The 14851-nt window shown below is 40.6% G+C and overlaps 1 protein-coding gene across 1 annotated transcript in view; it reads left to right on the top strand.

The window, feature by feature from the left end:
* The window catches only part of Psmd1 (proteasome 26S subunit, non-ATPase 1), an 80139-nt gene that overhangs the window by 58307 nt on the left and 6981 nt on the right, over window positions 1-14851 (top strand). The window contains exons 19-23 of the mRNA XM_021166195.2: window positions 7540-7642; window positions 9238-9407; window positions 11757-11849; window positions 13753-13839; window positions 14678-14824. Of these exons, the coding sequence (XP_021021854.1) occupies window positions 7540-7642; window positions 9238-9407; window positions 11757-11849; window positions 13753-13839; window positions 14678-14824 (600 nt within the window). The remainder of the gene's footprint in view (window positions 1-7539; window positions 7643-9237; window positions 9408-11756; window positions 11850-13752; window positions 13840-14677; window positions 14825-14851) is intronic.

Here is a 14851-nt window from a genome sequence, read left to right on the forward strand (position 1 = left end):
TCTTTCTTTCTTCCTTCCTTCCTTCCTTCCTTCCTTCCTTCCTTCCTTTCTTTCTTTCTTTCTTTCTTTCTTTCTTTCTTTCTTCCTTTCTTCCTTCCTTTCTTTCTTTCTTTCTTTCTTTCTTTCTTTCTTTCTTTCTTTCTTTCTTTTTTTGAGAAATTATAACTTGTAATAATAAGGTGAAATAGTAAAATTAGCTCTTGTTTGTTTTGGTGTTTGTGTTGCCTCCCTGCGTGCTTTTAAATAGATGCAGCAGGCCTGATTTACTGCTCTGTTAGAGACTGAAAATTCAAACAGTCTGACTTTCTGCCTTCTGAGACACTGAAACCTTATGTGTACATCCAACCTTGGTCCTTTAACAATTGTATCTACATTCTTACCCTCCTAGGCAGTCCTGGACAGGTGTCAGTAGCTCAGAAAGTCCTGTTAATGACTAATTGCTGTTCGTTTTAGATGTCAGATTCCCTACACACTAAGCAGTCCCTCTGAATCCTCTCTCTGGATCTATATGCTAAGGGAGAAAGATGGGGCCCAGCTTTCCTCAAGGAGTCTCGTTCATATGCCTTCTAGGGACGGCACCTCCTCTGGATTAACTGTATCAGAGTTTGAGGCACTTTTTAAAAACTTCTCTCATGACATTGTCTTCCACCTCATACTAGTCTTCACTGTGCAGTGCAAGTGGGCACAGCCAGACATCTTGTTGTGTTGAGAACAAAATACCTGTGTTTTATGTGTTATGCTCTGAGGTTATTATGCTTGATGGGTTCAGCAGATATGTGAACCACTGTGGGTGTACAAGTGGTGTCCACTGATCTCAGCTTTTCAGAGGGCTCTCAAGTTCCAGCTCTGCCTTGGTGACAGGAGGTTTCAAGGACAACCATCTGAAAAAGACCCATCTCAGTATTAAGATTAATGAGGCTAGGAGGTGTGGTTCATTGGTTTAATCTTCAGGACTGAAAAAAGAAAGAAAAATACTTAGCCTGTGCTCATGCCATTGTACTTAGATTTTTAGAGTGTTTAGCAGCCTTGAATTAGTTATGTTTATATCTGAGAAGCATTTAAAAACAAAATATTACTAGCAGAAAAAAAAGTTCATGTCAGCAAATGCATAGAGTCCCAGCACCCAAAAGATTAAGGCAAGAGGGTCACACGTTCAAGGCCAGTGTGAGACTTTGTCCTTTAAAGAAAAATAGAAGGAAAGGAAAGGACAAGGCCATTGGCCTCTCTTCTGCCTCTGCAACAGACACAAAGCACCTTTATTTAAACAGAGGAGACATTGGTCTGCCTCAGCATTGTCAGACAAACCTCACTTTCTGAGCAGTCGCTGTCAATTTGTCTCATTGCCCAGAGCTTCTCTCTCAAAATCATTTTTCAGGGTTTCTAAAAGTTGTATTATTGCACATACAGTCTGACTTCTCATCCTGTTTTCCCCAAGAATTGCTTAATATACTATGTCTCCTAGAACATAAACATCTTTGCAAACACAGACCACATTTCTTCATGCTTTTAAATATAGCAGCTATCATATGCTTAGCTTTTATTTCTGCTTTTGATGTTGCACTGAGCCTTTGGAAGTTACCCAGCTAAGCAGTGTCATTAAAGAATGAACCTCCTCAAATAACCATATAAATATTTATTCACTTGGACCTCACATATAACTTTCACATTGCTTCTATTGTCAACTTGACAAACATTTGGCCACCCTCATATCCTGGCTATAGAATTCCAGTGATTAAACCAGGGGTTGGGGTGATAGATAGCTCATCAGGTAGAGCGTTTATTGCGTAATAATGGAGGCCTGAGTATGGACCCCAACACCCGTGTGAAAGTGACAGACACATGGTCACAAATGCACTTGTAACTCCAGCACTGTGAGGAACAGACACAGGAGGATCTCTAGGGATTACAGCTGCCAGCCTAGATCCAGGTTCAGTGAGAGACCCTGACTGAAGGGAACAAGGCAGAGAGTGATATAGTGGGACTCTGGCACTCTCCTCAGGCCATGCACACAATATATATACCATACACATACAATAAAGTACTTATTAAAATGAAACTGCTATGGTGGTGCCTGCTTTAAATCCCAGGAGTTCAAGACCAGCCTACATCAGTAAGTCTAAGGCTATCCTGGGTTACTTGAGACCCTATATAAACAAAGAAAGAAAGAAAAATTTTCAGAACTGAGCATGGTGGCATACACGCCTTTAATCTTAGCACTTGGGAGGCAGAAGTAGGCACATCTCTGAGTTTGAGGCCAGCCTGGACCACAGAACAAGTTCTAGGAGAGCCGGGATTACACAGAGAAACCCTATCTCAAAAAAAAAAAACAAAAAAAAACAAGAAGTAGTAATTTCAGGGTCTTTTAGTAGTCATAACCTCAAACTAACAGTGGCAGAATCTTTTTGAAGTGGAATAGACTAAACTATAGTCTTTGTTTTTTGTTTTTGCTGTTGTTTGTTTATTTACTTTTAAGAAATGTCACATTTAGAAAGACACGGTACAGCAATTTAAATAATTGGGTTTTTTTAAATAATTGCAAGTTATGATCTTGAATGGAGTCTTAACTGAACAAATAAAGTACTCTCCTACCTTCAGGTTGTATCATAATAATGACTGCTAATTAAGAATGTTAAAATAGCACTGGCAAGATGGCTCTGTGGGGGAAGACATCTGCCAGCAGCCTGGTCATCAGCGTTCCTACGTGATGGGGAGACATGGACTCCTACAAGTTGCTCTGTGACTTCCACATGTACATTGTAGCATTCATGCACCCACAAACATACAGATGCATAAAACAAATACTATGTGGTAAAGATACATTTTAAAAATAAAATAAAAATTTTTTAATTGAAATGCAATTAATATAAGTTGGCTGTGAAATGTAAATGTTTCTATGCCGACTACAAAAGCAGAACTATGTTGATAATGTCAGATTTTAAAGAGAACAAAATAAATCCTCAGACTTCTACTTTTTCAAGTCAATACTTGAAATTAGTGTAAACAGCTTAAAAGCAAGCGTCAGGGCATTAAGAATTATCCCCTGGAGCTGGAGAGGTGGCTCAGAGGTCAGAGCACTGCTGCTCTTCCAGAGGACCCACGTGGCAGCTCACAACCACTCCAGTCCCAGGGAATCTAGCATCCTCTTCAGGCTTCCTTGAGCACCAGGCACACACATGCATGGTTCAGAGATTTATACATAAAAATAATTAAAAGAATTATAGCCCTTCCTCAAAGGAATGCAAAAGAAAATGACCTTGGATATTTTGTAAGATTCATAATGGAAATCAGAATGTTTGTGTAGTATTATGCCCTAACACTTAGCCTACACATTGTGCCCTTGGCTTAAATAATACCAGTATGTTTTTGCCTTGTTTCTATCGGTTTCTCACTTGTCCACCCTCACAAACATAAACCTCAGATCAGAGACACATTTCTGTATTAGTAACACACAGTTTAGGAAGGCTGAGTGTCACACTTAACCTTTTATTGGGTTCTTGGAGCTGTTTTCTCTCAAAAACAAGACTCTTCTCTTCATGAATCATCTATTTTTGTCTTGTTAAATGAGATCCACTGTAAGAAGTTTATTTGAACATTTATATACTAAATACAGTACATAAACATCAGATGAAAAGTTACACTATAAAAATAAGTTCTTAGGGCTGGAGAGGTGACGGCTTTCCCATTAAAAGTCCTTGCTGCTCTAGTAGAGGATCAAATTTGATTCCTAGCAAGCACATCAGGCAGCTCACCACCCTCTAACTCCAGCATGCCCAGCATATATATACAAAGTAAAAGCTAAAGTGCATTCAGAACTAATGATAATGAAATCCACGCTCATGATCGTCAGAAATGAATCCAAAGAACTGTAATCCTTTCCCTTGACCAAATGGCACCTTCCAGAAGTATAAGATTTGCATTCAGAACATGATAAATATTTTAAATGCATAACTTTATGCCAGAGAGATAGCTTAGCAGGTATAGGCAGTTGTCATCAAGCCTGGTGACCTAAATTTGATCCTTCAAACCCTCACTCCCAAAAGACATCTACAGACACACACACACACACACACACACACACACACACATACACACACAGAGTGTTCTGTTCTGTTCCTCTCTCTTTCTTTCTTTCTTTCTTTCTTTCTTTCTTTCTTTCTTTTTTTCTTTCTTTTTGTTTTGTTTGTTTGTTTGTTTTTGAGACAGGGTTTTTCTGTATATCCCTGGCTGTCCTGGAACTCACTCTGTAGACCAGGCTGGTCTCGAACTCAGAACTCTACCTGCCTCTGCTTCCCAAATCCTGGGATTAAAGACATGTGCCACCACTACACAGCTATAGTGTTCTTTTCAAAGGCTAGAACTGTTTTTTTTTTTTTCTGTTTTTAATGTGAATTTAAGGAAGATAGAGTTTAGATTCTTTTTTCTTGTTTTTTTAAGAGTTAATTTATTTATTATATGTAAACATGCTGTGGCTGTCTTCAGACATACCAGAAGAGGGCGACTGATCTTGTTACTGGTGGTTGTGAGCCACCATATGGTTGCTGGGATTTGAACTCATGACCTTTGGAAGAGCAGTCGGTGCTTTTACCCATTGAGCCATCTCACAAGCCCTAGATTCTTATTTCTATAGGAAAAAAAAAGTTTATAACCTGAAATTCTAAGCATGAAGTCTTATAAGATACTTAAGATATAAGACACTATCATACCAGCGGTGATTTTGTGTGTGTATGCCTTTAGTCCCAGCACTCTGGAGTCAGAGGTCTATAGAGCAAGTTTCAGGACAGCCAGGGCTACACAAAGAAAAACTCTGTCTTAAAGAGCAACATGGGGGTGGGAGGGTGGGTAACAAGTTACATGAGTCATTTCTACATGGCTTGAACAAAGCAGCTCATGGAAACCATCTGGGTTCATGGTTCTGAGGGATTTTAATTCATTTTAGCAAGAAGACATGACAGAGTGGCTCTTTCTATGACAGCAAGAATATCTTGGGAGAGGGTGTGTCTGTTTGCATAGCAGTGGACCAAGAAGTAGACAGTAAGATCAGAACCAGGGGTGTGGCTATTAACCTGTGGGTCAGGACATGCTATGTATCAGATATTTACATTACCATTCATAACAGTAGCAAAATTACACTCAGGAAGTACCTACAAAATAATTTTATGTTTGGGGGTCACCACAACATGAAGAACTGTATTAAAGTGTTTCAGCATTAGGAAGGTAGAGAATCATTGCTATAACCTTCAAAGCCTACTTCCTAGTGTCCTTTTTAACCAGCTAGGACCCACGTCTAAAGTTCCACAGCCACCCAAAGCATCACCACATGTGACCAAACATGAGCAGGGAAGACATTTCAGGCTTAAACCATCACAGTGAGATCATGGGATTTTCAGCAAGAGTACCGTGAAAGAAAAATAAGGGTGTTTTTTATTTTGGAGATGTGGAATTTGAAGTAATAGCGAGTCATTTGGAAAGAAAAATAGGAGTATATGGGGCAAAGTCAGCTGAACAGAGATGTATAAGAACTAGACATAAAACAATTAAATCAGCAGCCCTTTATAGTTACACAATCCAGGAAGGTCTGAAAATTTACAGGTTTGCTTTTTTTAAGGACCTAGCTGACTAAAATCTGACCTAGTAATGAGTCACTTACTATGAATATCCATGTGTTTGCTACTTCAGAGTTACTAATTTGATTATGGAGTACTACTATTCCATACACCACCAGAAATACAAAGAGTGTATGTCATGTCAGCTTTTAAAAATACATGTGTGGAGCCGGGCGGTGGTGGCGCACGCTTGTAATCCCAGCACTTGGGAGGCAGAGGCAGGTGGATTTCTGAGTTTGAGGCCAGCCTGGTCTACAGAGTGAGTTCCAGGACAGCCAGGGCTACACAGAGAAACCCTGTCTCGAAAACCAAAACAAAACATGTGTGGGTGTTTTGCCTATATATGTGTGTGTACCGCACAGGTGCCTGATACCTGCAGAGGCCAGGAAAGGGTCAAATCTCCCAGAGCTGGAGTTTCAGACAGTTGTGAGCTACCCTGTGGGTGCTGGGAATCAAACCCAGGTCCTCTGGAAAAGCCACCACTACTCTTCACCCTAAGCCATCCTTCCAGCCCCATGTTAGTTTATAAATCTGGATTCCACTGGCATCATATTCCCCCACTGTAGTTTGTTGTTGCCTGGGAATAAAACTGAGAACCATTTTTAAGAACTATTTTTTATTAGCAGTATATAAATGGCGGAGCTAATAGTTTAGAAGGTAGTAAAATTTTGCCCCTATGTGACATCTGTGCCTACTGAAGTACACCAGGCCCCATTTGTGACCATGATTACTTCAGGTTGTCTTTAGAACATGGATGAGGTAAATGCTATAATCCTCAAAGAAAGGGGAAAGAAACTAAAGCTCAGAAAAGCTAGTAGGTGGCCAGATGTGATGATACGTACCTGTGGTCCCTGCTGCTTCAGAGGCTTCAGCTCTCAGGAGTTTGAGACCTGGGCCACCTTACAAGAAGGCCCATCTAAAAAGAAAAGGGCCATAGGATGGACGGACAGACAGACAGACAGACAGACAGACCGACAGACTAGTAATTTACCCAAATACCTTCTAAGAACAGAGATAGTCATATGCCCGGGCTGTCTGGTTCTGTTATTCTGGCACAGAATCACACTGTCCCCTTCAGACCAATACAGAGAAGAGATTCTGAAAGAATGTGTGCTAATCTCATTATATCAGGAAACTCAAATCTGGTGTTTTCTGCTTTTGGCAGATTTGGGAAGCTCCATGATCATGTGCTTCTTGACCAAGCAGACTTCTTCCTGAGTGCCTACCATTTGAAAGCACTGTCGGGAAAACAAGGAAGTGTAAGCCATGGAAGAAGCATAAGCTAGGGCCCAACTCCACCCAACAGTTAAAGAAACCACTTTATTCATTACAAATATTCCAGAAGCATTTTTATGTGAAAATTGTATAGATCGTAATTTCAGGAAAACTCCAAAGCATACAGAATTACTGATAATCTCACCCTAAATCAAATCATAATTGAGTCTGGGCAAGTCTTCAGAAACGGATGTGCATTTAGAATGCCCGTCTTTAATGTTTGTGAATACACTCACACAGGCTGGGTGAAGGGTAGTTTACTTAAGGTAGAACTGAAGGGCCATGCCTGTTAGGAAATCTGCTCAGTTGACAGTAAGCAGAATAGCTGTAATTCAAAGTGCTGCAAAAGCCATAGTGGTTGCTGGGACTGGTTGGGCCTGCTGACTGGCTGGTGCAGAATGAAATCTTATTCACCATTCCCATGAGTCTGAATCACCCACTGTGGAGTGAGGACTTAGAACAGCTAGTGCTCCCACATCAGGAAGTCAGAACACTGATTTCAAGCACAGAACTGTTCTGCCTTCACATCTGGTCTGTCACCTTCTTCTAAATGCTTTGAAATTGAGAACGGGGTCTCGACACCATTAGTGCAGTCCATTGGGTGTTCTTTAATGGCATGACAAATGCACGGAGACTATAATTATTCTTCTTGCTTCCTCAGGTGAATCAGTTCCGGCAGCTGTATTCCAAAGTCATCAATGACAAACATGATGATGTCATGGCCAAATTTGGCGCTATTCTGGCCCAAGGCATACTGGATGCAGGTGAATGTTCTTAGGCCTTCCAGATGCATTATGTAAATCTAATGAAAAGCTAATCCAATACTCTGTGTGACATAATGGAAATTGAGTCTGAAGCAAATTGTTCCAGAGTAAAATTTGAGGAGAGTGTGGTTTACAGAGATAGTTTTCCATTATTCAAGCACAGATGTATATATTCGAATGCTACTCCTTCCCTGCACTCAGACACACCCTGTCCCCTCGTGTCTCCCTGCTGAAGACTGAGCAGGACATCACCTGTGGAGTGTAATTGTCATTATATGGCTGAGTAACTACACAGCCCCTGGGTTTTTGTTGTCCTGTGTTTGTTTTTTGACACAGTGTTTCTTCTTGTAGCCCTGGCTGTCCTGGAACTAGCTCTGTAGACCAGGCTGGCCTCGGACTCACAGAGATCTTCCTGCCTCTGCTTCTGGAGTGCTGAGATTAATGGTGTGGACCACCAGTGCCCAGCAGCATCACCCCTTTATAAACATGTCCTATAAGTTTTCCCGGTTGGCCCTTAACTTACTGTCCCATTGTCTCAACCTTTACAAGGAGCTGAGACAAGTGTACACCACCATGCTCAGCAGATCCTAATCTCTTTATATTAACAGTCCTATAAGCTCAAGTTCTTTTCTCTCTTTGTTCCTCTAATGTCTGCCTGATAGTGTTGTAAGGATTAGATATATTGGAGAGAAATTAGGGTAGTTCTATTTACTTAGCAATGGGCTCAGTGACTTTCAGCTGGATTTTTTTTTTTTTTTTTTTTTGAAGTGGGGGTTCACTATATAGTTCAGGCTAGCCTCCAATTCACACCAATTCTTCTATCTCAGCCTCCAAGCACTGGGATCATAGGTAATCACATACCATTGTGTTTGGCTAAAATTCGACTCTTTAGTTGCTAACTTGGATCTTCACTCAAACTTGGTGGCTTTCAAGCTGGATTTCTCTCTACTTCCCAGAGGGATGGATAGTCTAGAGACTGTGGCAAGAGGCTGAACAAGCTGGGTTTTAAGCCATTCACCCTCTCACAGTACAAACTTTTAATCAGAATCAGCTGGTTTCACTGTTTGTCATATTCTTCCTCAGAAAGCGTGTTGGAGTAAAAATTAAATTGTTTGAGTTTCCTTTTGTGAGGCTGAAGAGATGCCTCAGTGGTTAAGAGCACTTTCTGCTCTTTCAGAAGACCCAGGTACAGCTCCCCCTACCCACATCAAGTGGGTCAAAACCACTGTAGTTTGTGTTTCAAGGATTCAACATCCTCTTCTCCCTTTGTGGGCATCAGGCACTCACACGGTATATATACATACATTTGGCCAAACATTCACACACATAAAAATAAATCCCTGGGTACCTCGGTACATGTCTTTAACCCCAGCACTCTTGAGACAGAGGCAGTCAGATCTCTGAGGGTTCAAGGTCAGCCTGGTCTACAAAGTGAATTATAGGACAGCCAGAGCTGATTAGTGAGACCCTAATCAAAAAAAAAAAAAAAAAATCATTAAATAAATAAACCACCAGCTACTTCCCTAGTACAATACCTAGAAATGTTTATTGACATCTTAACGGATGGCTCTGCTCATGGTTGTCTCTTTCTGCAGGTGGTCATAATGTCACAATCTCCTTACAGTCCAGGACTGGGCACACTCATATGCCATCTGTGGTTGGCGTCCTTGTCTTCACCCAGTTCTGGTTCTGGTTTCCCCTNTCACACTTCCTGTCATTGGCTTATACTCCTACCTGTGTCATTGGCCTTAACAAGGATTTAAAGGTATGTCTGTAAGTCCTGAGCGTTGTAGGATATTCTTATCATAGATGACAATATTTTCCCTTCAACTCAAGTTAGTCCTTAGCCCTTACAGAATAGAGTATGTCTGTGGACGTTTTATAAATAGTCTTTTCTTACTAGCTGTGTAATACTGGACACATCTTTTGAGAGGAAATGATGGGATAAGGGTTTTTAGTACAAGAATATGAGGCCGGGCAGTGGTGGCACACGCCTTTAATCCCAGCACAAGAGATTTTAAAAGCCATTCTATGTATTTGGAGAGGTTGGTTTGGTTTTCATTTTGTAACAGGGTCTTACTATATAGTCCTGACTAGCCTAGAATTCACTATTGTAGACCAGGCTGGCCTTGAACTCAACAGAGACCTGCCTGCCTTTGCCTCCAGAATACTTGGATTAAAGGCATGTGCTACCATGCCAGGCTAGTGTTTTTGGTTTGGGGGCAGATAGTCATACTTAGTGACCTCTGAACTCATGATCTGTCTACCTTAACATCCAGAGTGATGGAATTCCAGGCTTGTGCCACCATGCTAGGCCACTTTAATCCAAGGGCCATAAGAGCTGGTGAAAGCTTTTAAGCTTTTAAGGGGGTAATGACAGTTTTTCCTAACAAGGATCATCCTGATGTCAACAGTTATGTGGACAAGAGAGAATGAGGACACAGACTAACTAATTAGTGAGGGCTAAAGTGTGAGACAGTACACACCTCAGTCATGTACTGCAGGGTTCTCTACAGCCACCACACCAGCAGGGTTATGATCCATGGGGGAAGAAAGAACGCAATTTGGTTCAACACACTTCAGTAGCCAGTACTGGTTCAAACATGGAGTGTCCGACCCCAAGCTGTTTGTGTTAGGCATATTTAAGCATAGCATAGTTTGTTGAAATTTTTCCTGGTGATAATTAACTCATTTCCATGTGTACAACAAAGCTTAAGACACTAACTGCATTATAAACTCTTTGTGAAGTACATGTTTTCCATAAATATATATATTGACTGAGAAAAATAAGCTCATGCATGCTATAGGTCTGGAGGAGGATCTATTATAGTCTCCAGCTACACAGAGAGCACAGGGGTCGGTGACCAGGCAGAAGACAGATTATACACCTCTCTTTCTCCCTTTGAAGAAACAACTCTGTGTATTTAACATTCCTGTTTCCCCTAGTGTTTACCTGTGAGCACGGGGACCTCCATGCCTACTTAACAGAGAATTGTTAGCATAAGGAACAGTACCACAGGAAGTACTTTACTAGTGACAGGTACCAAGACCACCAGTGAGGGGTCAGGGAGTCTGACGGAACAAACCCATCATAGAGGTTAGAAGTTTGAGCTGCTCTGCTCCGTCCCCTGACATCCCAGCCTTTAATCATACTTGTAACGGGGTTGTAGTTAGGGTGTCCTCAGTCCTGTGACCTGATGAGTCATCTTGTTCTCCTTTTCAACCTTTAGATACCTCTTACATTTGGTCATCACTGTTGTTAAGACGTTTTGTTAAGTTTTCAGAATGGAAAAATTTTAAGCTCAAATTTGTCTTGAGTAATCTCTTACATTAATATTTTTATTATAGCTATACAACTTGTTACTTTTGATTAAGTATTTCAATATTAAAACTGCTCAGTTGCAAATATTTAGCATCTTTATTTCTCAAAACAATAGTTTGTTTTCCTAATCCCTAATATTTAACATTATCATTAAACCTCCTATGAAATCTTTAGAGGCTTACAGTCCGCCAAACAATTTTATAATGTTTCGTTCTTCACAGTGAAGATGAGGTAGAGAAGATAAGTTCCTATCTTAGCAAATATTGTGCTTATTACCATTTTTTACCAATGCAAATGAGGTAAGTAAAGAAAGATTCAGGCTAGACCGCAGGTTTGTTCTAAGTAGTACGAAGGTAGTCTTGCATTAGGTCTGTGCTAGAAAGATTGATTATGTGGTATGGAAAGTGTATACAGACTAATAAGTTGTTGGTGTGGTACAAGGAATGGTCATGGGGGTTCAGAAAGGATATATAACTCTTTACACAGGGCTAACAGTTGTCCCCGTGTTTACAGCGTGAGTAGGACTTAACCCACTGACGCGGTGGTCTGTGAGGAAGCAAAGAGAAAATGATGCCTGTTCAGTGCAGAGCTTTAGAGTCTGTAGGGAACTGAATACCAGAATTAACCATACTGCCTTTCGTAGAGTGCTAACATGGAACAGTTCTATTGTTGAACATTTAGCTTGCATGGAAACACTCCATCTCTCTTTGTGCCTGTATGCTTGTTATAAACAGAATACATAAATCATGATATTATTTCCATGTAAAGAACAAGAGTGTTTTATTTCTTCAGATGCCGAAAGTTCAATATAAATCAAATTGTAAACCATCCACATTCGCATATCCTGCCCCTCTGGAAGTACCAAAAGAAAAAGAAAAGGAAAAGGTATGTTCTTTGGGTCTTTAACAGTTGTTCTTCTTGGAAAAGCTACTGACCGTCTAGGGGGTACAGTTTTCAAATGTGGTTGGTTGGTTGGTTGGAGTGGGGGCTCATTGTAGAGTCCTGCCTAACCTAGTACTAGGTAGTATGTCAAACTGACCTCAAACTCACAGGGTCCACCTAACTCTGCCTCCAGGTACAAAGATTAATTATGTAAATGTTGGGCTATTCGTGTGAGTGTGGGCTGTAGGGGCTAGAGACATTCTTGGAGCTGGAGGTAGAAGCAGTTGTGAGCTGCCTGGCATGGGGCCTGGGAACCAGACTCAGGTTCTGTGGAAGAATAGTATATACTTTTAACCATTGAGTTATCTGTTCAGTCCTGTTCTGCCTTATTGATCTATGTATCTGTGTCTGTGTCTGTCTGTCTGTCTGTCTGTCTGTCTGTCTGTCTGTGTATGTTCCAGAAGAAGGCATCTGTTTAAACCAACACTTGTGGTGACAGCTAACATTAGACTTTGATAGAAAGTAAAGGGCCTCTTTTCCTGTCTTGGTATCCCAGCCCTATGGCCCAAGAGTGCCAGTGTGAGTTCTGAAAGTTTGCTCTGCTCTGTCAGAACCTCTTACTTTACAACTGCTGCTGTTTTCTACATGCCAATCTCAATGTATAACTTCTCCCCAAATAATATAGAAAGCCATATCTGTATACTATTTATTTTATCTGGTGTACATTTAAGGACATTTTTATTTAATATACTACCAGTGAGGCTACAATAAAAATGTTTATGTACACCGGGCATGGTGGCACGCTCCTTTAATCCCAGTACTCAGGAGGCAGAGGCAGGTAGATTTCTGAGTTCAAGGCCAGCCTGGTCTACAAAGTGAGTTCCAGGACAGCCAGGGCTATACAGAGAAACCCTGTCTTGAAAAAAAAAAAAAAGAAAGAAAGAAAGAAAGAAAGGAAGGAAGGAAGAAAGAAAAGAAAAGAAAAGAAAAGAAAAAGAAAAGGAAAGAAAGAAAGAAAGAAAGAAAGAAAGAAAGAAAGAAAGAAAGAAAGAAAGAAAGAAAAATGTTTATGTACACACCTGTGTTCTTTTACAGGTGTGTCTATCACTTAGAATAGGAGGTGTGGAATTATGTGCAATTCATGTTATTTATTTTCAGATATATTTCCTAGTTTACCTTTTTAAAATGGATAAAACTAACTTCACCAACAGTTTTTTACCACATTCACTACTACATAATAAAGAGTAATGAATGCATTTACATAGCTGTACTGGCTATGGTGTTCTACTCAATTAAAAAACCAACCCTTTCACGATGTTTATTTGAAGGAAATTGTTCTTTATTTTAGGATGTTTCATCTTAACTATTCGTTGATTGTGTTTTGTGTATAAGTAGAGTTAATTTTACAACTAAATAAATTCAGGGTAGCAGCTGATGAATATCTTTCACAGCATCTTAATTTTACCGCATTTTCAGCATCTTGTTTCACCTTTAATTTCAAGTGAGACCCACCTAGCTAACGTCACTCACTGTGTATTACCATTACATGACATCCATCCAGCTGTGAGAACATCTCTATGACTCAGAATTTCCCAGTGCTTTTCCCATAAAGCCAAAAAGAGCATAGCACTCAAGTCTGGGTCTCAGAAGTAGGTGATAGCAAATTCACATCCAGGGCAGATATAAAAGATTGGTTGTTTTGGAAACAGCCCCAGTAGCTAAGCATGACAGTGGCAGCTAGTGAGGTGCCTTGACGTCCTGCTTGCTTTCTCTCTACTTCTCAGGGGATTTGTTGTATAGTCACTGACAGGAGTCAGGGACATGCTGTGGGACTGTTCTCTTGGGCTCCTCTCTAGTATGTAGGTAAGAGATTATAACAGTCTGACACCATTTTGACTGTCTCCAGGTTTCCACCGCTGTGTTGTCTATTACTGCCAAAGCTAAAAAAAAAGAAAAAGAAAAAGAAAAAAAGGAGGAGGAGAAGATGGAAGTGGTAGGTATACCTCTGGTCATGTGGGTTAATGCCTGTTGTCGTCCAGATTCCTTAAACACTATTGTACTTTGCTCTTAGCCTTTTCAATGAGTTATTCTATTTCCCCCATATAGAATCATATCATTATATTGGAAAGAGACTCTAGAAAACCATGTCTGTATTAGTTTTTCTTGTTGCTCTGACAGAATACCTATTGGAAGCATCTTTAGAGAGAAGAGAATTTGGGCTCATGGTTTTAAAGGATGCAGTCCATCATAGCAAGAAAGTTATGGTGTCTGGAGCTGCGTCTTTGACAGTGGGAGCTTGCAGGGTGGCTTGCTCCTACCTTGATCAGGAAGCAGAGAAACTGGCCACACAGCTACTCTCCATCCCTTGGGCCATCCCTTCAACCATTTAGGCCCTATCCAGAAGGTTCCCAGATGGTCACATACATGAGCTTACAGAAGGTATTTCACATTCAGACCATAACAATGTCCATTTGTGAGAAGGTAGGGTACAGAACAGGAATGAGTTCATAGAGAAAGTTACAGCTAAAGTAGGCTTTGAAAACAGGTCTGAGTTGACAGTGACTTGATGAAGAAAGGCGTTCGGGAAGATGAATGATGGTCCAGCCATTTAAACAGACTCTTCTGATCCTTGCTGGTAGAAAACCCTTTCGTTCTTTAAACTGATTCATACTGTTCTCATCCCTAAGTAGAGTTGGTCTCAATTTAGTTGTACTTTTACTGTATCTGTCACTACCCTTTGCACCTGACAGTGTTCTAGAAACTTAGCAGACAGACGCCAAGTAATGTGGGACAGGAGTGATCCCTCATTGATTGCATTTCTCTTATCCTAGGATGAAGCAGAGAAGAAGGAAGAGAAAGAGAAGAAAAAAGAACCTGAACCAAACTTCCAGCTGTTGGATAATCCAGCACGAGTTATGCCTGCCCAGCTGAAGGTCTTAAGTATGACAGAGACCTGCAGATACCAGCCTTTTAAACCAGTAAGTTATCCATCTTAGCTGTATTTG

The sequence above is a fragment of the Mus caroli genome, chromosome 1 (genome assembly GCF_900094665.2).
Source record: "Mus caroli chromosome 1, CAROLI_EIJ_v1.1, whole genome shotgun sequence".
NCBI classification, from domain to species: domain Eukaryota; kingdom Metazoa; phylum Chordata; class Mammalia; order Rodentia; family Muridae; genus Mus; species Mus caroli.